We start from the raw sequence: 27,416 nt of genomic DNA on the forward strand, positions 1-27,416 counted from the left end.
CCTTTACCTCTCGCGCAGGAGACGCTTGTCGGACTCCAACTCCCGTCACCCCTCCCCACCCCGCTGCCTGACGGGAATTGTAGTCCAAGCGCCCCAGCCCGCTGCTTACTTCATACAACGCCGGCACTCGTCTTCCCGTCACGCTTTGCGCTAGGCCCGCGCGCGTCGCGGCCCCGCCCCCTTTCCCCTCGGCCCTGACAATCCATGTCTTATCATTTCTGAGGTAAATCTAAGATGGCGGCCGTGGGCGCTGCGGCCGGGGCAGCCGGTGGCTCCGCCGCCGCGGCCTCTTCCTCCGCAACGGCGACGACGACGGCGCCCCCGCCCCCCTCTTCCTCCTCGGTGTCCGCGACCACGGCCCCGTCATCGTCGTCCGCGGCGGCGCCTCAGCCTCCGTCGGGCGGGCCGCCCGGCGGGGCTGAGGCGGCGGCGGCGGGAGGAGGAGGAGGCGGAGACGGCAATGGCGGCGGCTCGTCGTCGTCCTCGGCCTCCTCTTCCGCGGCCGGAGGCCCTCCGTCGTCGTCGTCTCCCGCGGCCGCGGCGGCCTCTTCGTCGTCGGGCGGCTCCTCGGAGTCGTGGTACGTGGCGCTGCTGGGCCTGGCCGAGCACTTCCGCACCTCCAGCCCGCCCAAGGTGCGCCTCTGCGTGCACTGCCTGCAGGCCGTGCTGCCCAGGAAGCCTCCGGCGCGCGTCGAGGCCCGGACCCACCTGCAGCTCGGCTCCGTCCTTTACCACCACACGCGGAACGGCGAGCAGGCGCGCAGCCACCTCGAGAAGGCGGTGAGGGAAGGCCGGACACGGGCATATGTGGGGTGGCGGGTGGCGTTTGTGTGCAGGGGTGTTAGATACACAGTTACAGAGAGAGTACCAGCTTATATTTCCCGTGTGTGTGTGTGTGTGTGTGTGTGTGTAGAGAGAGAGGAAGGCAGGCTGTGCGTGCACATTCGTGTTTGTGTGCCTGTGTGGGATGCCATGTATTGTGTGCAGATGCATACACATACATGTGTGCGTGCACTGTATGTCCAGATACAGATAGATGCACTGTATTTATGTTGCACGTGGATTTACAGGTGCTGTGTGTAGTGTTTGTGTGTATGCATGTTATATGTAGAGAGAGAGAGTTAATATATGGTGTGTGCATATATATATAGTTTTAGTTTTAATTCCATTGAAAACACACAGATTAGAATAAAAGCAGCACAGGGCCAGCCCTTTCATTAAAAGCAGTCATTTCCCAAAATCCTGTTGCAACAGGAAGGTCTTCAGCAACGAGAAGGGCTGAAGGACAGCAAAGGAGGGAGCCAGTTTGGCTTCTCTAGGAAGGGAGCAGTGAATGAGAAGGCTGTCACACACAGAGAGAGAGATACGTTTTGCCTGTGCAGGTGTATATATGTCATAATAATAAATGTTATTTATACCCTGCCCTCTCTGGCCAGAGCCGGGCTCAGGGCGGCTAACACCAGTAAAATTCCAATAAAAAAATAATGGGGGAGAAAAACAATTTAAAATACAGGTTAAAATGCAATTTAAAATGCAGCCTCATTTTAAAGGTAGCCCATAGATCAAAACCGTAAGGGGAGGGAAACATAAGGGTCAGACTGAGTCCAAACCAAAGGCCAGGTGGAACAACTCTGTCTTGCAGGCCCTGCAGAAAGATGTCAAGTCCCTCAGGGCCCTAGTCTCTTGTGCCAGAGCGTTCCACCAAGTCGGGGCCAGTACTGAAAAGGCCGTGGCCCTAGTTGAGACCAATCTAACTACCTTGCAACTTGGAACCTCCAGAGTGTTGTCATTTATGGACCTTAAGGTCCTCCGCGGGGCATACCGGGAGAGGCTGTCAGCACTTTAAACCTGACCCTGTACTCCACCAGGAGCCAGTGCAGTTGGTAAAGCACTGGATGAATGTGATCCCACGGCAAGGACCCCGTAAGGAGCCTTGCCGCGGCATTCTGCACCCGCTGGAGTTTCTAGGTCAGCTTCAAGGCCAGCCCCGTGTAGAGCGAGTTACAATAATCAAGCCTGGAGAGAGAGAGAGAGAGAGAGAGAGAGAGAGAGAGAGAGAGAGAGAGAGATTTGCCCATGTGTGTGTATTGCATTTTATGGGGGACGGTGTGTATATATACACATACACACAGATACGATATATTTTGCTTGTGTGTGAGAGAGACAGTGCATATATGCGTTTATATATTACAGAGAGAATGTTATGTGCGTGCACAAGTGTTTGTGTGTATGCATGCATGTGTGATGTGGAGGGGTGTTACATATTAATGTTATGTGCGTGCACAAGTGTTTGTGTGTATGCATGCATGTGTGATGTGGAGGGGTGTTACATATTAATGTTGTGTGTGTGTCTGTCGTGTGTTGCATGTCCAGGAAGGGGACCCGGAGTATTTTTACATCTGTGTGGATGTATATATCTTGTGTGTGTGTTTTTGGGGATGGATGACAAGTATTTATATTAGGTGCATGTTATGTGTGTGGATGTGATAGTGGATGTTATAGAGCAGGCATCCCCAACCTTCGGCCCTCCAGATGTTTTGGACTGCAATTTCCATCATCCCTGACCACTGGTCCTGTTAGCTAGGGATCATGGGAGTTGTAGGCCAAAATATCTGTAGGGCCGCAGGTTGGGGATGCCTGTTATAGCGTTTGCTAGGTGTAGATATATTGGGGTGGGGGGAGCGTGCCGTCAGCATATGTTGCAGTTATAAAAAAATTACTATTCAGTTTCCCAAGGTGGAGAACAACAAAAAAGTTCAAAAAGTTCTTCAGCTGCTGTCTCTGATAGAATAACAATCCCCTGCCCTCACTGGGCTGTATTTTTTGCCCACATAATTTTTTGTTATGTTTTTAAAAAACATATTTTTACTTTTTCAAACTTCATGGTTTCCCAGAGCATGTTGATACCCACTCCCATCTCTCTGTCGTTGGCCTTTTTTGGCTATGGTCCTATTGGTGTCCTCATCCCCAGTTCAGTGTTAAACAGGAAGGGCAGGAAGAAAGCTTGAACTCCTTGTATTATTACAATGGTGTAGGAATTTCGTGACAGCAGCCCAAAATTCTCCCATTTTGTTAAAATGTTACATGCATATATACAGGAAAGGGTTTGAGCTACATAATTTCCCCTGCTGTGCATATATATAGCAGTGCCAATGTGGAACAGTGAGAAGGAGAGACATTGAGGTTGCGGTGTGTTAGAGAATAAGTAGAAGGTTGAAAGGGCCCCTATTGCTTGTTGTGTTTGGTTTAAATATGTTTGGTGGTGTGAGCTGCCTCAGTTAATAGAAGGGAAAGCAAAGAGGAGAACACCCTTGAAAAGGAACAACAGAGCAGGAGGAAGCAACTCAGTAGGAGTGTAGAAAACTGCAGTGAGTCAGTCAACATTGGTCAACCTAGCTCAGTACTGTCTACACTGATTGGCAGCTGCTCTGGGGTTTCAGGCAAGAAGTCTTTTCTCAGCCTTGCCTAGAGATGTTGTTGGGGATTGAACCTGGGACCTTCTGCATGCAAAGCAGGGGCTCTATGGTTGAGCTGGAGCCCTTTAGGATAATAATAATAATAATAATAATAATAATAATAATAATAGTAGTAGTAGTTTGGATTTGATATCCCGCTTTATCACTCCCCTTCAGGAGTCTCAAAGCGGCTCACATTCTCCTTTCCCTTCCTCCCCCACAACAAACCCTCTGTGAGGTGAGTGGGGCTGAGAGACTTCAGAGAAGTGTGACTGGCCCAAGGTCACCCAGCAGCTGCATGTGGAGGAGCGGGGAAGCGAACCCGGTTCACCAGATTACGAGTCCACCGCTCTTAACCACTACACCTACACTGGATAAAGTAGGTGTGGGGGCATCCCAAGAATGAACTGAGACCATCAGAAAGTGTGTGGGGAGAATGAAAGTGTACTGTGGACTTTTCCAAGGGGCACGGCTGTGTCGGCATCTTGAGAACAGAAAAGAAAGAGAAGTGAAAGGTGGACACCCAAAGAGGGTGCTCTGTTCATCTTTTATTTCCAGTGGCAAGCCCCATAGCTCAGTGGTTAGAGCACCTGCTTTGCGTTCAGGAGGTCCCCGGTTCAATTCCTGGCATCTCCAAGTAGGACAGGGAGAGACTCTATTCTGAATCTCTGTAGAGAAACATTGCTACCAGTCTAGCTCTGTAGAAGGCAGCTTCCTATGTCCCTGTTGTGGAAAGGATTAAAATATGGTGCAAGGGACAAGGCAGCTCAGTAGTGACAACTCCAAGCTGTCTCAAAGTCTTCCCATTCGATTTATGTCGAGAGCTTCATTTTTGTTGATTCCAGGAATACCTCATTTCTCTCTGTTTCTCTTACAGTGGCTGATATCACAGCAAGTATCCTTTTTTTCTGGTCTCATGGAAACGGGGGTTGTGCTGCTTGGAGGGGACAACACAACTACGTGTCAACAGAGCGTTTAACAAGCCCCATTGGTTCCATGCTTTGGTTTTGTTAATATAAATTTCAAGAAGCAACTGTGCTCCCTGTTTTTTGGATACCCCTTAAAACAATTGCTCCACCATTTTTTTTTTTACTATATTAACTTAACTTGGATGCTGTCAGATTCCGCAGTTTGAGGATGTCAAATTTGAAGCTGCCAGCCTGCTGTCAGAGCTGTATTGTCAGGAGGTAAGTGGAGAAAGAATGTATTTCCCACTCAGTTCTTTAAATCCCAAAGGTCCGTGGGGTCAGCAGCCAGAAAAGACTTAGAAAGGTGCTTTACAAAATAGAGCAGAGCTGAGACAGTGCTGCTTGTGGGCTTTCCATGAGGTCAACTCGTTGGACACTGAGATCAGAGTGCTGAACTAGATGGGCCTTTGGCCTGATGCGGCAACCAGGCTCTTGCAGTTTTATTGCTTGCTGATACATGGGATTGCATGTTGGAGTGTGTATCTGTGGAGGCAGGCAAGAGACAGAGCGCTTGGTTGATCCTGAGCACCTGGCAGAGTGCAAGAGGAGAGATGACAGACACTCCCTCCATGCTCAGATTGGGCTACTCAGAATGGGACAGAGCTCTTTCTCAACATTCCTGGGGATCATTGGCTCTTGACTGTTTTCACACACTAGTACTTAATCCTGTAGAATTCTATTAGTTATGTATTATCTGTGCAATCAAAATGAATTTCAGGAACCAAAATGCTTTTTATGTGCAGTCTCAGCAGGAGTGCTGAACGTTATAGTTAATTGTTGTCGCTTGTCTTCACTTACCCCACTGCCATTCTCACAGTTGTGAAGAATAGCCCTTGTTATGAATGGTCCATGTCACCATTAAGAAAAAGAGGTAGGAATAGGCCAATAGATATATGGACTGGATCAAGTAATTTTTCTTCTTTAAGTTCTCAAAGTTCTTAACCTAGCTCAAGCTTATCAATCTTCGCTAGCCAGATGTTTAACTGAGAGTCAATCACAGTCAGTCCATCATTTGAAAAATAAGACTTTAGAGCTGTCTTGCCCCCAAAATGGCAACTAGACATTCTGGTTTGGCGGCTGCAACCTTGGTTTAAGGAGCTATTTGGCTCCTGTCTTCTATATCTGAATTTCTAATACAGTTATACCTCAGTTCCCAAACGGCTTGGTTTCTGGAAGTCGAGCAGACTTCTGGAATGGATTCCATTTGACTTCCAAGGTACATCTGTACTGGCTGAAGTTCTTAGCTCAGTCTGACATCTTCTTGTTGATTCTCCTATTTTGGGTTAGAACTTTGGGTCCCTCCCTTTATATCCATATTTTTATTGATTTGATTTGTTTTGTTTCAGAACTCTGTCGACACTGCAAAACCCCTGCTTCGTAAAGCCATCCAGATTTCACAGCAGACTCCATACTGGCACTGCCGCCTCCTCTTCCAGCTGGCGGTATGCTTATTTTAAGCCAAGGGTGGTGAGCCATTTTCAGCCGGAGGACTGTGTGACCTTCTGTGGGGCCGTGTGTTAGTGGTGGGTGGGGCCAGAGGCAAAAGTGGGCAGATCAATTTACTTACTCAAAGAATTGTAGAGTTGGAAGGGACCCCGAGGGTCATCTAGCCCAACCCTCTGCAATGCAGGAATCTTTTGCACAAGGTGGGGCTTGAACCCACAACCCTGAGATTAAGAACCTCATGCTCTGCTGAACGATTTGTTTTCATTGATTAAACTCACTACTCACTTGTCACTCAAAGGGTTTCCCAGTGGCTTACATTGAGTGTGTGTGTGTGTGTAGATGTATATATATGTGTATGTATGCGCGTAATTGCATTGTATAATGTATATGATATAACACATTTATATTTCATACAACATGTTGGGGAAACAAATGAAAAACCACCAGCCCCCCCCCAACAGTAATAGAAAACTCAATACTGACATTGTCAGCTTCTGCAGTTAGCTGTAGGATCAGATTTGAAAGGAAGAAGTAGCCTACTTTCGAAATGTAACTGTGTGTGTATTTCTTTCTCCACTTAGCAACTTCACACACTTGAAAAAGATTTGGTGTCTGCTTGCGACCTCCTGGGGGTTGGAGCAGAGTACGCCCGTGTGGTAGGGTCGGAATATACAAGGTGAGTCCTTTCTTATGGGGCAACTGGTCTTTTGCCACCAAAGTTGATGGAGTCGGGGCGCGGGGGCCGGGATTATTAGGGGTACTCTGGGGGCTCATTCAACCTTTCAAGAGAGAGTTGCAAAGCTTCCTTGGGGGCTGCTTGGTTGTCACAGGCTTATGATGGGGGCCTTCTCAGTGGTGGTTCCCTGCTTGTGGAATGCCCTCTCTCTCTCTCTCATTATCAGCTTTCCGGAGGAATTGAAAAGTATTCCTGTTCACCCATGCATAAGATGGCCAAAAGATACTGTTCCTGGCAGCCTTGAAGTTATTAGCTGTCAGAGAATACAATTGTTTTAAGATGCTTGCTTTTAATTGTGTTTAGATGCTTGCTTGTAATTGTGTTTAGATGTTTTAAATACATTAAGCTCATTGCAGTGGAATGGCATGGTATAAAAACTTTAATTGAAAGTTCTTAGCTTCCTTGCACTTCTGGTGATCTTGTCTGTATTTTAGAATCTTCAATTTGTTATTTTTCCCCCCTTTCAGAGCCCTGTTTCTGCTAAGCAAAGGCATGGTAAGTTGTGTGTGTGCTTGGAGAAACCGGTTTAAATAGTTCTGGATTTGCTAGATCGCAAACCTGCAGATGGGCAGTTCAGCTGTGGCCTACAAATAGAAGGCTGCATTAAGCCACACATCACCCTAAATATATCTTTAATACAGAAGTGGGCGGCCTGTGGTGCCCCCCCCCCGATGTCTCCAACAACTATTGCGGCCAATGGTCAGGGGCGATGATGGGAGTTGTAGTTCAGCAACATCTGGAGGGTGGCAGGTTCCCTATCCCCAACCTTAGAAGTCGTATTCTCTGCTGAGAGTAGGGAATGCTTCTCCTTGGATCAAGGGCAGGGAAATCTCTGGCGCTCTGGATCTTGGACTCCAGCATCCACTTGCATGGCCGGTGGTCACATGCTGCTAGTCCAGCAGGATCTGGAGGGCCACAGATGTTCCCCCATCTCTGATCTAGTTCTTGCTGCTTGCTTGACTCCTTGAATTAAGATAAAAATACAGAACTAAATGGGGTGCAGTCCAGCAGGGCTATGCTTATATTCTTACCACTCAGCCTTGAAACCCAAATGGGATGCTGTGGGGATGTTTTAAAACAAATAATGTTGGTTGTATCCAGCATCTGCTCTACCGAGTAGTACAGTGGTACCTCGGGTTACATACGCTTCAGGTTACAGACTCTGCTAACCCAGAAATAGTACCTTGGGTTAAGAACTTTGCTTCCATATGAGAACAGAAATTGTGCTCGGGCGGCGCGGCGGCAGCAGGAGGCCCCATTAGCTTACGTGGTGCTTCAGGTTAAGAACAGTTTCAGGTTAAGAATGGACCTCCGGAACGAAGTAAGTACTTAACCCGAGGTACCACTGTACTATTATTTTATTCATTCATTCAGTTTATATACTGCCCTTCATCAGAAGCCCCTAGGGTGGTGTACAACATTAAAAACACATTACAGAATATCAGTGATAAAAATATAAAAAGTTAACTGACGGACACCCTAATAATGAAATAGTCATCATAATAACAGCCCTCTCCCCCACACTTTCTCATTCACACAGTGAAATTGAAATCAATGAACGTGACTAATTTGGGTCCATTAATTTTCAGTGGTTCTATTCTGAGTAGGGCTGATGTTTGATATCACTCTGTATTTTTTAAATCAAAAGGTCATGAGTTCTAGTAAATGTTCCCATGAAAAATAACGATGTTTGGAAATGCAAGTTTTGACAAAGCGCAACATCTTAAGTTAATTTTAAGACTTTATTAAGAGTGTTATCTGTTATGAGAAAGGAAAGGGAGGAATTTACACCTTATGGGATAAGAACTCAATACAACCTCTTGTGATGACAATTGCTAAACACTGGAGGACTTTAAGTGTTAACCTGACAGTGGAGTGGTCAGCTGCAGTATGTCACCTGGCATTAATGGAAAAGCTAACTCACAAACGCCAAATGACTTGAACAAACCATATGCACATTTTATGCCAGTAAAACCAATATAATGGTTTTTGGTGGGGATGACCACCGTTCTGGGAGCAGGTGGGGAGGGGGGGGGCTTAGAGCTTTTCCTTTTAATTACCTGGAACAAAACAATAGAAACATTTTAAAAAAACAACAAAAAACTTGGGTGACATCCTGTACTGCATGAATGAATTTATCCTTCTTGTTTGCCCTGCAGCCTTCTCAAATGTTTCTCCGGAGAGTCCCTCAGCCCTCCGGACCAGATTTATAATTCTAAAGTAGTCACATGACAGGCAAGATTTACTTTGATCTTCTGATTTTTCCTTTTTTGCCTCTTCCCTCCTTTTTTTCATACTCGTCAGCTGCTCCTTATGGAGAGGAAGTTACAAGAGGTGCATCCATTGCTTACGTTGTGCGGGCAGATAGTGGAGAACTGGCAGGGGAACCCCATCCAGAAGGAGTCTCTGCGAGTCTTCTTCTTGGTGCTGCAAGTGACACATTACCTGGATGCTGGTCAGGTGAGTGGAAGGCACTACAGATGCCTGGTAGTTTCCCCCTCCCCCATCCTTGCATCCTGCAGCGGTTAGAAGCAAAAAGCTTGTAGTGGCAAGCTTAGCTATGTCTTCTAAGTCTTTTTGAATTCACTTGGGCTTGCTCCCAGATAAGTGAGGTTAGGATTGGAGCCTTTGGGTTATATTCAAGGAAATATTATTGGGGCTAGTCCAGTGTTTCCCAAACTTGGGTCTCAAGCTGTTTTTGGACTATAACTCCCATCATCCTTAGCTAGCAAGACCAGTGGTTAGGGATGATGGGAATTGTAGTCTGAAAACAGCTTGAGAGCCAGTGTGGTGTAGTGGTTAAGAGCGGTAGACTCGTGATCTGGTGAACCGGTTTCGCGTCTCCGCTCCTCCACATGCAGCTGCTGGGTGACCTTGGGCTTGTCACACTTCTCTGAAGTCTCTCAGCCCCACTCACCTCACAGAGTGTTTGTTGTGGGGGAGGAAGGGAAAGGAGAATGTCAGCCGCTTTGAGACTCCGTAGGGTAGTGATAAAGCGGGATATCAAATCCAAACTCCTCTTCTTCTTGAGACCCAAGTTTGGGAAACACTGGACCCATTGAAATGAATAGGCCTCGGTTAAGTCATCTCCAATCATTTCAGTGGCTTGTATCCAACTAAGGCACACTTGCGCCACTTTCGCACTATATATTAGCAGTCATGGCTCTCTCTCCCCCCCCCCCCAAGAATCCTGGGAGCTGTAGTTTGTTGAGGTGCTGGGAGTTGTTTGGAGGCCCCCATTCCTCTTCGAGAGCTATGACTCCCAGAGTGGTTTAATAGTCATTCCCTCTTCCCAGGGTACTCGCCTTTTTTTAAAAAAAACCAAAAACCTATTGATTGATTTTTCACCCACAAAAAAAGCCTTACATATTTTAACATAGACCATAACCCATCTTCCCCCTACATGCTTTCCATAATTTACCCTTGAATGCTGCCTGTTTCATATACACTATTCAATACATACAGTTTAACCTATTTATTTTAATAATTGATGCTGTTGCTCATATTTCATCTCCCTTCAGTAGTTTTTTTTTAATACTCAGTAACAGGTCTCCAGTCCTCAAGGATTCTTTTTTGTAATTTTGGGCTCTAATCTTTGCTGTTAATCTTGCCTGTTCCACATACTCCCATCATTTTCAAAAGCCATTCTTCCTCTATTGAAACCTCTCCTCCTTTCCATCTTCGGGTGTACAGTATTTGTGCTGCTGTCGTTGTATACATAAATAAGTTAACCAACTCTTTTGGTACATCATTATCTGTAATTCCGAAAAGAAGAGCTTCGAGTTTCTTGGGATTCTCAGGGTACTCTCCTAACAACTTAGAAATCTGCTTGACAATTGGACTGCATCCAGGTTGCAGCCTGGGCCCACACCAGCAGTGCCATGACAGCTTTGTAGCCGAGGAGGGGGGGAGAGAAGGAAGGCAGCTGGGAGAGGAACAGAGGGGAAGCCCTCCCCTCCGCCCCCTCATTCAGTGGGATTAATAATCATTGTATACCACCCCTCATCCGTAGATCTCAGGGCGCTTCACAACATTTAAATCAGCAGGTGGTAGCTTTTCTCTTTGCTGAGGTGACCCCTTCCTTTCCCCAGGTGAAGAGTGTCAAGCCTTGCCTGAAGCAGCTCCAGCAGTGCATCCAGACCATCTCCACCCTCCATGACGATGAGATCCTGCCCAGCAACCCTGCTGACCTCTTCCACTGGCTGCCCAAGGAGCACATGTGTGTGCTGGTCTACTTGGTGAGCTGCTCAATGCACTTGTGAACCCAAGATTGGGGCCACGTCCTAGGAAGCTATACCAGTGTTGCACTACTGTTCTGTCCAGGTCACAGGGGCTGCATGGCCCATGGTAAGGGAGGCCAAAGGCTTGGGGTTATATCCAGTGTTAGTCCTACTCAGAGTAGATCTACTGGAAACTTAGGTCCATTTAATTCAAGTGGGTGTAACAGTGTAGAACTTACATTGATACAATGCAATGCATGTGACTCATACCAGACACACACTAAGCCTGGGTGATATATCACTATATCCTCCAAAACTGTTTTGAAGTCCATATCATGATAACAGGTTCATAATTTTTGACCTGGCAATGTATCGCAAATCATGATATATGTATGTGTGTACTGTGCAAAAATCACAATGTGGGGAAAACCATGAAGCCAGCCAATGCTTTCTCGATTCCTGCAGCTCCTGTTAACTGCCAGCTCAGCTCTCCCCTGCAGGAATTACAAGAGCAGGTTTCTTTTAGCTTTTGGGCAGCTCATGAAAAATTCTCTCTTATAGCCCTTGGTGGGAAAGTGGGTCAAGTTATCTTTGCTGTGAGGGATGAGTGTGACAGCTCACAGTGGTGTACATCGTTCATCGTTCTCCCCCCCCCCCCATCTCATTTAACCCTCACAGCAACCCTGTGAGGTAGGTTAGGCCAAGAAGCAGTGACTGCTCTGAATGTGAGCTTCATGGCTGAGTGAGGATTTGAACTCTGGTCTCCCAGGTCCCAGTCCAACACTTGTAACCATTACACCACACTGGCTCTTTTGTTTTCTTGCAGATTGATGGCAAAAGGCTTCTGTTTGTTTGTTTCCACAGGTGACAGTAATGCACTCAATGCAGGCCGGATACTTGGAGAAGGCACAGAAGTACACGGACAAGGCGCTTATGCAGCTGGAGAAACTCAAAAGTGAGCGGCAGGAATTATTTTCTTCCCTGCCTATGTCTTCGTTCTTTTGAGATTCCGTGCTTGGAATGCTCACCATGTGCATGTTAAATCTCTACCAGAGAGTGTCCTTCTCCCCCACCCCCACTATGCACCTCCCCTTTATCACTGCCACCTTTTTTGTGGAGGGTTGTCAATCCCCTTTTCTAAGGCCAGTCATACCCCCATCTCAAACCCACTACCAGCAAATACCATTTACCGTATTTTTCTGTGTATAAGACGACCCAAAATTAAGTTATTTAGCACTTTTTGGGGGGTGGGGGAGGTGACTTCCACCAATCGCTCACCCGCCTGTCCGCCACCGCCAATTGCTTGCCACAGCCACTGCCGATTGCACACCTCGCTGCAGCCGCCAGTTGTCTGCCCACTTGCCGCCACCAACAGCCCACCCGCCCACTTGCCACAGCCGCCAATCGCCTGCCCAATTGCCGCAGCCACAGCCAATTGCCAGCAGCCACCAATCACCCGCCCAATCACTGCTGCCAATCTCCTGCTTGCTGCTGCCATTAATCGCACGCCCCCCCTATGCATTCACTATCTGTGTATAAGACGACACCCAATTTTTGCCTAATTTTTTAAGCAAAAAGCATTGTCTTATACACAGAAAAATGTGCTATCTTTTTGTTACACTGCAACGTCAACCAAGATCTATTTGTAAGCGTGAATGAGCCCCGAGTTTTCTTTATTCCCCACTGGGACTTCAGAAATGCAAGGACCCCTCACCTCACTGCTTCTGGCATGTCCCTTTTTGGTGTGCTCAGTTCCGCCCCCCCCCCTTCCCCATTGGAAAGGGGGCTGGGGCCAGAAGGTGGCTTTGGCAGCCCAAAGAAGTGCCCACAGAATATCAAGATTGCTGAGCGGCTCTGTCCACTTGCCCTTGGAGAGGCTGTCACAGCTACTTTTGCCCTCCTCTCTACCCACACTAAAGGCGCCACCATTTCTTTTTTACTTCCTAGTGCTGGACTGCAGCCCTATCTTGTCTTCCTTCCAAGTGATTTTGTTGGAACACATCATCATGTGCCGCCTCGTGACGGGGCACAAAGCCACAGCCCTGCAGGAGGTAGAGCCCAGTTTCTGTATTCTAGGGGTTCCTGCTTTATATTCTTTATCGGAAAATAAAAAGTACAAAATTAACAAGTGTGCAGTAGGGTTATAAAAACGATTTCCTATATCTTAAAGGGATGAACTTTTTCTTAGAAACACTGAAAAAGGGACTAATTCTTCTCATTTGTGAAAAAAGGTCACCCCAAAATGAAGAGTTGAAATCACCGTATATGTAACGTTACTACTCATAAGTATCAGCACTCTTAAAAACTTTATGGAACTGTTTAGAATTTTTACATCTGTAAAAGAAAATTTAAAAGCATCAGAAAAGCACTGGAAGCAGGAGCCATCCATACTCCAGATACCAAAAAGTAATCTGTGTGCAGAACATGCAGTCCAAGTGATGTGGGAATATTATGGTGCCTGTGGCAGAAACAAAGACAAAGTACAACCACGATTTATTCTAAGCAATAATAAGTGATACACAGTGTACAAAACATTGTACAAGTATTAGAAAATTTGCAGACTCCATTTTTCCTATATACATGCTATTCGTATTACATAATACATTATGCAGTTACATATATAAAAATTGATTTATTGATATTGGGGTGACCTTTTTTCAAAAGATTTGGAAATGACAGTTCATTCCTTTGTTTTTAGGCAAAAGTTCATCTAACTAAGCTACAGGAACATCAGGTTGTAAAAAAGTTATAAGCCTAGTGTGCAGAGTAAGGTAAGACACAAAAAAGAAGAAACAAGAAATAGTACCCATATAGAAAACAAAAAAAGAAAAGAAAAAAGATATTGTGTACATTTCAAGAAAGGGGGGAAATTACGGTATTGTAATTTAGACCTTAATCTAATACGGTATTTATAAAAGTGAATTCCAGGGATTCCTTTCTCACGTCCTTTGAGGGCAGAGGAGCAGGCAAAGCCCAACGGTGCTTGCTGAAGGCACAGCAGCGCTGAGAAGCTCTTAGTGCAGCCTGGAGTTGGTAGGAGTTGCAGTCCAAAACAGCTGATAGCAGTTACAGCTCATTAGATTCTTGCATTGCAGGGGGTTGGACTAGATGACCATCTGATCCCTTCCAGCTCTACAATTCTGTGATCAGGAGGGGGCTGTGGTTTGGCAAAGGCTGTCTTAGCAGCCCAAGGGCCACATTCTGCTGGATAACCTTCCAGGGGCCACATGGTGGGTGGGGCCAGAGGCAAAAGAGGGTGGGACAACAGGTAAACATTTTAGCTTTGTAGAGCAGGCTAGTTTCTATACACACTTCTCTGTCCTTGGTCCGGTCAATCAAGAGGCATCATTGGAGTGCAAGGAAACAATCCCAGCAAGGCAAGGGACCGGGGGCCAGAGAGGGGGTGGCTGGTCTGGGGGAAAGCCCCAAGGCTCCCCCACCTTGAGGAGAGAGGGGTGTTCTACTGCAGCAGCAGCAGCAGTACTGCAGACATCACTTGGCTGGGACTGGTGAAAGATGCTGGAGGAATGGCAGGCAGAGGGGCCGGAGGTGAACCTCCTGGGGCTTTGTGGGGGAAAGATCCGTCAGTGTGGGAAAGAAACCCAGAGCACTAACTTAAATGCCACCTCTCCCTCCCATTTGCCTCGTCTTCCAAAAGATCTCCCAGGTTTGCCAGCTCTGCCAGCAGTCTCCTCGGCTCTTCTCAAACCACGCAGCTCAGCTCCACACTCTGCTGGTAAGTATATCAGCCTGAGTTTGATGGGGGTGTGCTCTTCACTGTGATTCCCTTCCAGATCTACAATGCACAGAGGATTTCTTTTTTTAAAAAAAAATTAAGCCCAAGAGACTCTGTCTTGCTTCTTCTTAAGCCATGTAATTGGGGCAGGGGCGGGTGGGGGGTAAACCTCCTTCAACTGAATCCAGTTAAAATTTATTTGTTGTTACATTTTATTGTTTTAAACAACTTACATTGATTTATTTGCAGTATTTATAAACTGTTTTCCAGGCGGACTGTACAAAGCAGTTTGCCTAAAATTATTGCAGCGATAAGCATTGAATTTTTAAAAGCTGCAAAAGAATAGAAAAGACAAATTGTTAGTTCAGAAAAAGCTGCTCCTGTTTCTTCGCCCCTTCCAGTTTCTCTGAAAGTAGACTTGTGTGGGGGGGGGTCCCTGTTCTATTCCTTTGTAGTGAGGAGAGGGGATTGGTTCATTTCTGTTTTCTATCAAGTTTCATGACAAAAGGGTTTTATACCCACTACTACTTCTGTGCTCTCTCCCACCCCACCCCTCTCTCTAGAGGCCAGAGTTGTTGAACCTTGGAATGCTAATTTCTCTTTTTCCCTCGCAGGGGCTGTACTGTATTTCCGTAAACTGCATGGACAACGCGGAAGCTCAGTTCACCACAGCACTCAGGGTAAGGCTGGATTCAGTGTCTCAACAGAGAACCAGAAGTTGGCTTCCTGTGTCCAGGCATTCTTCTTCAAACACAGTTCCTTAACAAAAATGTGAAATCCTGCCTTCTATGAGTTGGGTTGTTGTTTTTAGTCATGTTCTGACTTTGCCTTTCTTCCTCTTCCTCTTCTTCCTCACACCCACAGCTCACCACCCACCAGGAATTGTGGGCTTTCATTGTGACTAACCTGGCGAGCGTCTACATCAGGGAGGGAAACCGGCATCAAGAGGTAGGAAGATTCCCTTGGCTTCAGTCCTGGACTTGCCTTTCAGAGCACTGGTTGGGAACATCTATGGAATCCCAACACCCTCATCCTACCAGTGTGGCCAGTGGTCAGGGTTGATTATAGCTGCTGGGAGTCCAGCAACATCTGAGAAAGCCACAGATGTACCCCTTTGCTGTTTTTAATGTGTATTGCTGAACATTAAACATCCTCCTTTTCTCCTCTCCTCTAGCTTTACAGTTTATTGGAAAGGATAAATCCAGATCACAACTTCCCTGTGAGGTATGTGCGCCAGTTATGCTTGGAAGCAAATAGATTTATGGTTTAGTAGTGACCAGTGTTTGAAATTATCTATCGTCCACTAGCAACCAAGTGAAGATGCCTGGGCACCAGGGTGGTGCCTGATGACTCCACCAGCTGGGGATCATTGGATCTGGACTGTTTTCACACCCTAATACCCTATCCCGTAGAATTCTATCCATTATATTTTATCTGCACAATAGAGAACAAATTTCTGGAACCAAGATGCTTTTATTGTGCAGCCTGAGCAGGAGCAGTTACCATTAAGAAAAAAGGTCCAAATGGGCCAATAGATATGTGGACTGTCCCTGCATCAGGTGGTTTTCTTCCTGAAGTTCTCAAAGCTCTTATCCTAGCTCAAGATTGTCATCTTAACTAGCCAAATGTTTAACTCAGAATCAATCACAATCAGTCCATTATTTGAAAAATAAGACTTTAGAGCCATCTTTCCCCCAAATGGCAAATAGACATTCCGTTTTGAATGAATGCTTCTTATTACGGCCAAACAGCCAGCATACAGCATTCCATCTTGGTGACCGCAACCTTGGTTTACAGAGCCATTTGGTGACTAGCTTATATATTTACATTTCTAACACTAGTAGTGACCACCTGACACAAGCAAGTGCTTTTTATTTTCATTTCTATTCCTTTTATTTCCTTTATGCTCCACCTTTCCCTCCAAGTAGCTCAAGGTGGTATAATCAGTTCTCCCCCTTCTCATTTAATCCCCACAACAACCCTGTGAGGTAGGTTAACGCTGAGCATGGGTGACTGGCCCCCAAGGCAACCCAGTGAGCTTCATGGGCAAGTGGGGATTGGAGCTCTTGGGTCTTCCCACACTCTACTACCTGATGCTGGCTCTAATACCTTTGCAGACCCCTGAGGTGAGCACTGCGCACCAGAATAACTGCATGTCAATAAGCCTAGAAGTGCTGGCACTTCCATTGAGTCACACAGCGGCAGCTTTAAGTTTCCCCTGACTGGCCAGCGGAAGCAAGGCAGCCACCAATAGCAGCAGCAAAATGCTTTGACATCGAACCTCACAGTAGACAGCTTTGTCATAGTCCACCTGCTTCGTTGGCTGTAGCGTAAAAACAAGCCCAGCACACCTTGCCTGCTATTGCAGGCTTTTACCGCTCAGCTGATCTGGAAGTCGTGGGGGCGTCTCTTTCTCATGCTGTTCCCAGGTTTGGCTGGCACCTTCATTATACATCTTTAGGTTCCAGGCAAAAATGTCCCTCTTTAACCAGATCTTGTGGGACGCGGGTGGCGCTGTGGGTAAAACCTCAGCGCCTAGGACTTGCCGATCGCATGGTCGGCGGTTCAAATCCCCGCGGCAGGGTGCGCTCCCGTCGTTCGGTCCCAGCGCCTGCCAACCTAGCAGTTCGAAAGCACCCCCGGGTGCAAGTAGATAAATAGGGACCGCTTACCAGCGGGAAGGTAAACGGCGTTCCGTGTGCTGCGCTGGCTCACCAGATGCAGCTTGGCACGCTGGTCACGTGACCCGGAAGTGTCTGCGGACAGCGCTGGCTCCCGGCCTATAGAGTGAGATGAGCGCACAACCCTAGAGTCTGGCAAGACTGGCCCGTACAGGCAGGGGTACCTTTACCTTTACCTTTTAACCAGATCTTACCCAATGCTCTTTTAAAATGTGTTGGGGAGGGGGGATTATTGGGTGGTTTTTGTTTTTGTTTTTATTATGTATTTTTTGCCTTTATGTTGTGAATCACCCTGAGACCCTGAGTATTAATAATATAAATAATATAAACACAGTTTCCATGCCTTAATCCACTTGCATGGGTAGATTCTGAAGAAGAATAGCAAACATACACTGAATCAGACCATTGGTCCCTCTAGTTCAACACTGTCTGCACGGACGGGCAGTGGCTCTCCCAGCCCTGTGTTACCCAATGTCTCCAGGGGTTGAACATGGGACCTTGGGAATGCAAGGCAGAAGTGGTCTGTGAAGGAGAAAGTTTGGGAACTGTTGGGCTTAGAGGCAGAGTCTGGATTATTTTTGCCTGTTGGCAGTGGTTGATTAAAATGCTGCAACTCCCAAGTACAACCTCTGCTTGTGCCTTCCCCAGTCTCTGCATCAAGAGTTAATTGCTATCACTGCCCATCAATTGCCATTAATGCCCATTTCTTTGTTGTTGCATCTGCCTCTCCTCCAGCTCCCACTGCCTGCGAGCCGCAGCCTTCTACATCCGAGGTCTCTTCTCCTTTTTCCAAGGGAGGTACAACGAAGCCAAGTGAGTCGTGTGGGATTGCTTGGCTGGCTGTTCCAGCTTATGCAGAGGGAGGGAGAAAGCAAGAGAGGGCAGAGAGTGAGAATGGGGGCTGCTTAGTTGGGTGTGCCTGTTTTTTGATGGCACTTAGTGAAGTCAAGTGGCAACCTGCCTCTCTGCACGGCATCCTGTGCAGAGGTGGGTTATTGGAATGAATGACAGTGGGGATGGGAAACCCCCATTGTTCTGACAAAGCTGGGGTGAAAGGCACAAGTAGGCATCCCCTACCCTGTTCCTCGTTCTGGAGAGATCGCCCTGTCCTCTTACCCCTCCCAGCAAACTTGGATTACCACTATTACTATTATCATTATGTGAAGTGTTATGTATCCTGCTGTTCAGCCAAGGGCAGCTTGCATAGAATCAAAACAAGGCAGTCCCTGGTGCCCATACAATCTGCAAAAAAACCCACGACACACAAGGGAAAAGGGACAGGGAGGGAAGAGGAAGATCAAAACAGGCAGCAGTTTCTAATGAGTAGCTCCCTACACTGACCAGCTGGCAAAGTTCATGGGCAAGAGGCGCCTGGTGGAGCTGGGCCCCCAGCAAGGACGATGGAGTGAGCCTTCTGCTTCCCCTCTCTCCCACTGAGGTAGCCAGTGAGTGTTCTGGTTTTCACACATTCTTTTGGAAGCCAAACTTCCGACAGGGTTTCTGCAGCTTCCTATTGGTGCAGGTGCTTTCTGCAGCCAATCAGAAGCTGCGTTTTGGTTTCCAAACGTTTTGGGAATGGAACAGAGTTCCAGAATGGATTCCGTTCAACTTCCAAGGTATGACTGTATCAGTGTCTGATTTTAAATTGTTGCGAGCTATCTTGCAGACTTAGGATAAAAGGCAGGTACAGTGGTACTGCGGGTTAAGTACTTAATTCGTTCCGGAGGTCCGTACTTAACCTGAAACTGTTCTTAACCTGAAGCACCACTTTAGCTAATGGGGCCTCCTGCTGCTGCCGCGCCGCCGGAGCCCGATTTCTGTTTTTATCCTGAAGCAAAGTTCTTAAGCTGAAGCACTATTTCAGGGTTAGCGGAGTGTGTAACCTGAAGCGTATGTAACCCAAGGTACCACTGTAATACATCCTCCTCATTATCAGCCAAATTCCAAAGGTCTCCAGTCTCCTCAGTTACAGGCAAGAGACTGGCAGAATGGCAACACCATCAGCTTTGCTCCTTAATAGTCCCCTAGAAATCCACAGAACATTTTTTGAGTGGGAATACGCACCTTGCAGGGAGGGTGTTAGTGGGGGATTCCAGCTTTTTAAGTGCCTCTGGTCACTGGACAAAAACCAGCAGGGCTTGTTGCATTCCAGTTGTCGCTTCAGGCTCCTCCTTTTCTTTCCGACAGGCGCTTTCTGCGGGAGACGTTGAAAATGTCAAACGCGGAAGACCTGAATCGGTTAACAGCCTGCTCCCTCGTCCTCCTGGGTCACATCTTCTATGTGTTGGGGAATCACAGGGTGAGCAGCACAGGCTCTCTAGAATCGTGCTCTTGTCAATGTTTCACTTCTCCTCTGTCACCAAAGGGGACTGGAGCATGGAATCAATCCAGCTTAAGAATGCCGCCGAGCAATGCTCTTCATTCCCCTGAGCTAATCAGGCCTCTGCTTACAAAACTGCCAAGAAAGCAGCGGTGCCTCGAGAGTATATTGGGCACATTGTGACACTTGCAATCAGTTGCCAACTTCTGTAATGTGGTTTGCTTATTGGGGGGGGTGGTGGAGATGCACAGAATAGATGTCCAAGGGTTTGCTGAGGAGATTGGAACTGTAAATCCCCCTCCCCATGCCCCGCATCCCCTTTAAACTGGTGGAATCATAGAATATATGAATCATAAAATATATGATAGAGTTGGAAGGGACCCAAAGGCCATCTAGTCCAACCCCCTGTAATACAGGAATCACAGCTAAAGCATCCAACCTTGCAGCTTTCCTGCATTGCAGGAGGTTGGACTAGATGAGCTCTTGGGTCTCTTCCTGCTCTACTGTACTGTGATTCCAAACGGTGTTTGTGTGCTGCCACTGGGGTTGAGGCATTCTGGAATTCCATTCTTGGGAGTCTTTTTAGGGGTGGCAGGCACAGCCCACGCCTGCGGTTTGGTGTGGGGCATTTCATGCAGAAATTTGGGGAGTTGGGGGTGGATTTGTCCACATGTGATTTGCTCACACCCTTTGATCCAAGGCTCTGCTACCCCTAGGAGAGTAACAACATGGTGGTTCCCGCCATGCAGTTGGCAAGCAAGATCCCAGACATGTCCGTGCAGCTGTGGTCATCGGCTCTCCTGCGAGGTAAGTGTCAGAGAAGGTGGGTGAGTGGCAGAGCAGCTGCTTGGCATTCAGAAGGACCCCAGTTCAATCGCTGATGGCATGTTTTGTTTCACAAGGGGCGGTTAGCAGATGGTGAGACCCTGGAGAGCACCTGCCAGTCAAGAGTATACAATACTGTGCTAGATAGACCAAGAGTCTGACTTATTTTTTATGTGCTGCCTTTAAACTTCCTGCCAAACTGTCCTTGAGGGTGAACTCTCTTCCTAGTTATTGGAAGGGGGGGAGAGACTTTCCCTCTTCCTCCAGGTGCCTGATAATCAACTTTGATTAGAGAGGGGGAAAGTCTTCGCTTTTCACTCACTGCAAAATAAGGCCTCTTGAAGAAAGAAACAGTCGGGATGCCACATTCAAATACAGAACATTTGCTTCGTTCCTGGTAGAGAAAATGAAATGGTGGCCATTTCCTGGGCTTCCCAAGGACCTTCTGTGCAGCTACCATATAGGTGTATATCATCTTATTTTATTGCCATGTTTGCTCTGCCACATGGCAGGCAGAGACTCATTTTTCTTTCATGGGAACTTCTTTCCATTTTTGTGCATAAAGAATCCTACATGAACAACTTAATCATCTTTTGGGGGAATTCTGTCTCTATAAACCCTAAGATAAAAGCTTCCAGGTTTTTTTTTTTTTTGTATAATCACTTTAAACATCTTTTTTATTCTATATCATTTGCCGAAAAGCCCTTGCTAAATCTAACTGTGTATGTCTTTTGCACCTGGATCTTCTTGGGGAGATATTGGGTAAAGTTCTGACTGTGCAGCCTATTGCCCTTGGCTCTGGTTGGTGTTCTAGTAAAAAGGCAAATTAGACCTGACAGGCCTAATGCCTGCCTACTCCCTAACATTGCACCGTCTTCGTGGGTTGGTGCTTCTGAAATGGACAGAGACTAGGTGTGTAACCCCGCCAGGAGTCTGCCATCTCACCCTCCTTTCCTCATTTCTCCCTTCCCTCTGCGGAAAAAAAGACCTGAACAAGGCCTGTGGGAACGCCATTGATGCCCACGAAGCCGCGCAGATGCACCAGAACTTCTCTCAGCAGCTTCTGCAGGACCACATCGAGGCCTGTAGTCTCCCAGAGCACAACCTCATCACGGTATGTCAGACCCTCCAGACGTTGCTGGATTCTGGCCCCCAGCCGCTGCCACTGTAGCTCATGTTCAGGGGGCGATAGGAGGTGGGGGGCCAGCAGCATCTGTTTTCCAGCTTACCTTTATATAGGCATCCTGAACTTCCAGATTTGAGCTGGTTTAGGGTGCCCCTTTAAATGTGTTGTGGGAGGGGGGATTATTGGTTTGCTGCTGGTCTTATTTCTGTCATGTCTTCCGTGGTTTTAATATTGTAATTCTGTGCTGTGGACCGCCCTGAGATCCACGGGTGAAGGGTGCTATATAAATTTTAATGGCGACAATTATTATTATAATGAATCCTCTGAATGTCATTCGCTGGGCAGAGTCGCCACCGTTGCTCTTCAGTCCCTGCTCGTGGGTTTCCCTTGGAGCCATCTGTGAGAACAGGATGCTGGACTAGATGGGCTGCAGGGCAGTTCTTATGGGTGGCTTTAAAAATATATTAGATCAGTTCATGGAGGAGGACAAGGCTGTGTTCCCCCTCCACTGTTGGGAAGGCCGTCTGCCCTTGAATAGCAGTTGCTGGGGATCACAGGTGGGGAGAGTTGCTGCTGTTGTGCTTAGGCTCTTCTTGTGGGTTTCCAATTGTGGAAGGAGGCCTGCTGTGTTAAAATTATTGTTTTAACAGGGATGGGAGTTTAACTTGGGTGGGTGCTGTTTTATTTGGAGGATGGTGGTGCTTTAACTTCTTGTTAAATGTTATAGGTTAATTTGGATATTTTTATTTATGATCTGGAGTACTGTTTAGGGGCTTTGGTTGGGGAGTGTATTGTTTATTAGTGTGTATGCTGCATATGATGCTTTTTGAGTAGCAAAGTGGCTAATAAACTCTACTTAAAAGTAAACAGTCAAGCATACAGGCTGCTAAATGGTACTGGTTTTGAGGGTAATATAACATTTCCCACTTTGGTTGCTCACTGACCCTCAGCTTGTGTGTGTGTGTTTCTCCACCCCACCTGCAGTGGACAGACGGACCCCCACCTGTACAGTTCCAGGCGCAGAACGGACCCACCACCAGTCTGGCCAGCCTGTTGTGAAAGGAGGGCGATGTGCAGTCTTCACTCGGAGAAGAGGAGGCGACGGAGTTGAGGGTTTTCTTATGCTGAGCTTTTTTTAAACAGACACTGGGCTGCAGATTCCTTGCCTTGCAAGTGTTGTGTTAGGGAAGGATACTTCACAGACTTGCAGGATAGCATGGCCACTCTCGGCTCCTTCTTAAGGTTTCTGTGTTTTGCCTGGATTGCAGAGGTGTGTGGGTGTGGGTGTCTCCATTGCACACACACACACAAACACACACACAATTGTGAGAAGGGGTTTTGATACATCTGTTCCCTGACCTAGAATTAGGTTTTACGCAATTCACATGGAAAAGTGTTCTTTCCATTAAGCTGATTCTTTTCAACAAAACTTTACAGACAATTTTCTAATGAAGGAAAAAAACTGGGTGTGGGTGAGCAGGGGAGGAAACCACCCAGCTAATTTGAAACTGCCTGTTATAATGTTGCATCCTTGCATTTTAACTGGCACACTCCCAAGGCTGTTAGGTTTGTTTTTTTGAAGGAAATCAATTCGGTGGTCCGGTAGCCACCAGCCAAGATGGACTGTGCATTCCCTAACAGTTGACTCCTTTTGGCTTGGCATATAGTAGAAAGAACTGTGCATAGAAGCAAAGTGAAAATGGAGTGTGGGGCACTTCAGGGAACATTTGTTCCATGTTCTTGGGGACGGGAGGCTTGGGCAGTTCATGCGGGAGAGCAGATCGCAACTACTACTGAATCTGCCGGGTCGGCTCCCCCCCCCCCCCCCCCCCGATAAATCTCTTTCCCTTTAATTGCTTTTTCATCTTTGTTTCTTAAAAGCAAAACAGAACACCCAAATCAGTGATTTCCCACTGGGAAGGCAAACTCATCAAATCTTGTCCTTTTCCTTTCCGTAGCTCCTGAGGTTCATAGATGCAGGCTGCCCAAGTTGCCATACCTCCAGCTTACCAGAGCCAAGTTCACCTTGCCCACCCCCGCCCCCACCTTTTACCAAGGTGGCTCAGAAAGGACCCTGCTTCTCCCAGCCCTCTTGTGTCCTCAGTAGAGAAAGTGGGAGCAAGAAGGAATGAAGGCTGATGTGCCTGCATAGATGGACACCAAGGGGCACCAGAGAAGTGCAGGATGTGGTACTGGGGCCAGAGTTCAGTGCATGTAGAATCTCCTCTCTCTTTCTCAAAAAGGCAGATTCCCAGCCCTCAGTGGACTTGAAAGTTTTCTGTGGGCAATTATGTTCCGAGATCGTAGAAATCAAGAGGCTTTCCTGTGTTGGGATAAAAGTGTGCCCTTGCCCCCTTGCCCTGCTCTGGCTAGCAAAAACAGGAATATTTTATGCAAAGTACTAAAACTAATTATGCATTGGTGATCAATTCGCATAATTTAATTGTGTTGCAGAATCCTGCTTTTCTTGGTGCAGAACTTCTGTTTTTAGCACAGGGACACAGTCATGCTTTTAGCGTGCGTGTGTAGGTTTTTGTTTTTAAAAAGGAAATATTTCTTTTCAACCAGATTAACTTGAGCATTCAATCATGGATTTTTCAAACCAAGAATACAGTCATACCTCTGCTTACATATCCCTCCGGTTACGTAAGCGGCAAACCCGGAAGTATATTTCCGGGGTTTTGCCCCTCGTGCATGCGCAGAAGCGCTCTACTGCTGCGCGTGTGTACGCAGAAGCAGTCTCTTTAGTTTCGAAAACCTCGGGATCCGGCCAGACCTCCAGAACGGATCCCATCCGCAACCGGAGGTACCACTGTATTCATAAACTGAAAAAATGACCTGTGTCCTCTATCTAATCATGTTCTCTCGTGGGGCTGCTTCATTCTGCTACTGAAACCTGTTGCAGACCCTCCAGGATTTCTGGAGATGGTTGATGATGTGCAAAAAAAAAGTCCCAGCAGGGAAGTTGCTTTCAGTGTCTGCAGCGGGTTTGGAAGTAATGCCTCAAAGAAGCTGAGTGTGTTGGCTCACTAGAGCGGAGTCCCTGCTTCTCTTACCCCTAGAAGAGATCATGAACTGAAGCTTCCCTTCAGCCTTGAGCTGTGTCTTTCTCATCCTTGCAGTGACCCTCGGACCTGCTTTTTCTCTGACAGGCTTGTCCTACACTTGGGATAAAGACCACCAGTTACCAAATGTTCCAGGAAGGTGTTGAGACCAGTGATAATAGACCTGTTGCCTTTTGCAGGGTGGGAGTGTTTAGCTCCTCCTTTCCTCAGTTGCTTTTTCAGCTGAGACACAAGTCAAGCTGGATCTGCAAACCTGACATTTCTGCAAACCCTTTTGAATGGAATGGATCTTTCATTTGCTTGTTTGTCTGAGGGCAGCACAGAAGGATGGCCTGTTCCCAGGATTTTCAGGCAAAGGGGAGGCGATGATTATGTTGATTTTCCCAGACAGTTGCTCAGGGACCAGAAGTGTATACTGCCGCAGAGGCTAAACTCTTCACCCTTCCTCTGCCCCCCACCTCCAAGACACCCTTTGGGCACCATCTCTAGAGTTAACAAGAGGATAGGTTGTTCAATATTGGCATTTTTATTTTTTATTTTTAAAAAAGAGGAAAAAGTGATATTAGTGACAAATTAAGCATGTTTTGACAAATGTGTTTGAGAGGCATTAAGTGGTTCTTACAACTTGGAAAAAAGCACTAAGTTGATCCTGAGAGAACTCTCCCACACTTTGGGTTAGAAACTCCCCACCCCTTTGGGAAAGGCCCGTGTTGAAATCGCTTGGAGGGGTTGGCTCTTCAGGCCATGTGTTGAGTATGTCTGCTGTAATACCTGCGCCCCCCTCCCCAAAAGTTTCTCACCTGCCCACCCCATCCCAACAGACCCCTGTCTTACGACCAGGGGCCCCACCTTCCCAGAAAACCCTCATTTGGGCCAGTTAGGTGGGCACCTTTGTAACTTTGCACAGTTGAAAGTGTGGCACCTGCTCAACTTGATGTGAGAAATTATTTGCTTGCTCACTCTTAACAGTCCTCCTCTCTCCTGCTGATGTCAGGCTCTCTGTGAAAGAGTTCTTTTTATGTACTTAAAAAAAGAAAGTGCGCTTTAGTAAATTTGTACAGTTTTGTCTTTTAGCCTTTTTCCAAAAAAGTGTTTAATCTTTTCCTAGCGTTAACGTGCAGGCATTAAAAAAAATGTACAGTGGTTTTATTTTGTCTTCATTCTCAGGAGCAAAAGTGGCTTTTCACCTTAGTCCATGGGGTGGGTTTTTGGATAACCTCGGGGGGGGGGGTTGTCATTGGGTGTGTCTCTCTATTTTGAGCAGAACTGTGTGCAGGTGTCTGGATGCAGGTGCTTCCTTTCAGCTTGGTTTTTAAAAATGAAGTTTCTAATCAAGGTTTGACTCCTAGGTAGGAGCAGTGGTGCCTGTGGGAACCAGCTGGTTTTCCAGCAGAGGTTGGATGACCATCCATCATGGATGCTTTAGTTGAGATTCTACATTGCAAGGGGGTTGTACTAGATGACCATTGGGGTACCCATCCAACTTTGCGGTTCTTTGATTTGTGCATTTATCCATTAAGCAGTAGGTAAAGTGCAGGTACAAACATCTTGGTTACATGATATGGTAAAATGTTTCTCAATTGTAGGTCAAGAAACATAAAAATGGCTAGCGAGCCATTTACGAGGTCTGAGCCTGGAGCCCCAGACAAGACCTTCAGTACTTACAGTGTTCAGGCTAATAGAAAGAACAACTGGAGAAAACTTAACTTCCTTCTAGGTGAGGGATGTGGCCACAACCTAGCTGAGTCTAGGGATACAGATTTATGGTCTTAACCTCTTGGTGCAATAACTAGCATGGCACATGCTATTGTTATAGTTGGCCGCAATCTCCCACAAAAATACTTATGCTTAAGCTAGAGTAGAAGAGGCAGCAGTTCTTGTTCATCAGCCCTGATCCCCAGGAGAGCTGAATCATTTGTTTGCATGTTTCATGTTCTGAGAAAGAACTGTCTGGCTACATGCAAACTTGTAAAAGGGTGGAGGAGTGGGTGCGCTCTAAGGTCTGAGCTGGGAATTGAGCAAGTTCCCTGGTTTGAATCCTGTCTTACCAGGTGTCTTAAGTTAAGCCCCTTCTGCATCGAATCGCCACATCAGTTTTCCCTGCCTGCGCTATGGAGGCTAATAAATACTGATATTCCTTGCAGGGTTGTAAGCCTTGCAAAAAAGGAGAATGAGTAGGAGGAAATTTTGACTACTATTCTTAAGAAAGAAAAGCAAGTTAAAGTCTCCCTTGCAGAGCTATTCAGCCCCTCATATTCATTTCTTCTTAATAGAAGCATGGAGCCTGTTGAGATACTTTTAAGTCCCAACCTATCCCTTTAAAAACTTGCTTATTGGTGAACTGGCTTTGTCAGTCAAAGAGAGCTGAAGAATCACTTGAAGGACATGGATTTTTATGGTACTGGGCCTTGATTATGGTACTGGGCCTTGATTTTGATAGGTTGGGCTTGCTTAATTGATGCGCCAACAATCCATTCTTCACAAAGGATGATGAGAACATTTGTAGAGCACAGCGGTAAAGGGTCGGGGAGTTTGAATCAGCCAGCACATCCAGTTCTGATTCAAGTGCCCTGCTCCATTTCAGGGATTTAGAAATAAGATTAAATTAGCCCACAAAAGTGCCTAACGCTTACCATAGAATTCTATAGGGCTTCATTCTGAGTGTGCATGCACAGCATCATGGTATGCATTCTTTAATTTAACCTCCATCAATGTGTTTTCTGCATCTGTGCCCTAAGGCAGAGGTTTTCAACCTTTTTGAGTCCACATCTCCCTTTACCGACCACATTATTTCTGTGGGTCCCCTGTGGGATACAGGGAAACCCCACTTAACACTGG

General features: G+C 46.7%; 1 protein-coding gene across 2 annotated transcripts; it reads left to right on the top strand.

Moving 5' to 3' along the window:
* Positions 1-127: 127 nt before the first annotated feature.
* On the top strand, positions 128-25,721 carry MAU2 (MAU2 sister chromatid cohesion factor). Of its 2 annotated transcripts, XR_014543333.1 has the most exons (20): positions 153-780; positions 4,333-4,350; positions 4,577-4,642; positions 5,770-5,865; positions 6,451-6,545; positions 7,073-7,100; positions 8,910-9,065; positions 10,697-10,843; positions 11,690-11,780; positions 12,773-12,876; positions 14,484-14,561; positions 15,176-15,241; positions 15,426-15,509; positions 15,736-15,785; positions 17,978-18,055; positions 19,430-19,541; positions 20,279-20,369; positions 21,374-21,501; positions 22,498-23,816; positions 23,887-25,721. XR_014543333.1 is itself a non-coding variant. In XM_083594527.1 (19 exons), exons 1-19 carry the CDS (start codon positions 235-237, stop codon positions 22,570-22,572), a joined length of 2,109 nt encoding a protein of 702 aa, XP_083450653.1. In that variant the 5' UTR covers positions 128-234; the 3' UTR covers positions 22,573-25,721. The 2 variants fall into 2 exon arrangements, 1 of the variants encoding a protein (XP_083450653.1); XM_083594527.1 differs by having other exon boundaries at positions 128-780; positions 22,498-25,721.
* The last annotated feature ends 1,695 nt before the right edge of the window (positions 25,722-27,416 follow it).

The sequence above is a fragment of the Podarcis filfolensis genome (genome assembly GCF_964270895.1).
Source record: "Podarcis filfolensis genome assembly, chromosome: 18".
Lineage (NCBI taxonomy): Eukaryota > Metazoa > Chordata > Lepidosauria > Squamata > Lacertidae > Podarcis > Podarcis filfolensis.

Excerpts from the sequence above, each read along its gene's own strand:
- MAU2 (XM_083594527.1), top strand. The coding sequence starts at position 235 with ATGGCGGCCGTGGGCGCTGCGGCCGGGGCAGCCGGTGGCTCCGCCGCC. Across the intron at positions 15,242-15,425 it reads AGTTCACCACAGCACTCAGG|CTCACCACCCACCAGGAATT; the intron begins GTAAGGCTGGAT and ends TCACACCCACAG. Across the intron at positions 20,370-21,373 it reads GTCATCGGCTCTCCTGCGAG|ACCTGAACAAGGCCTGTGGG; the intron begins GTAAGTGTCAGA and ends GCGGAAAAAAAG.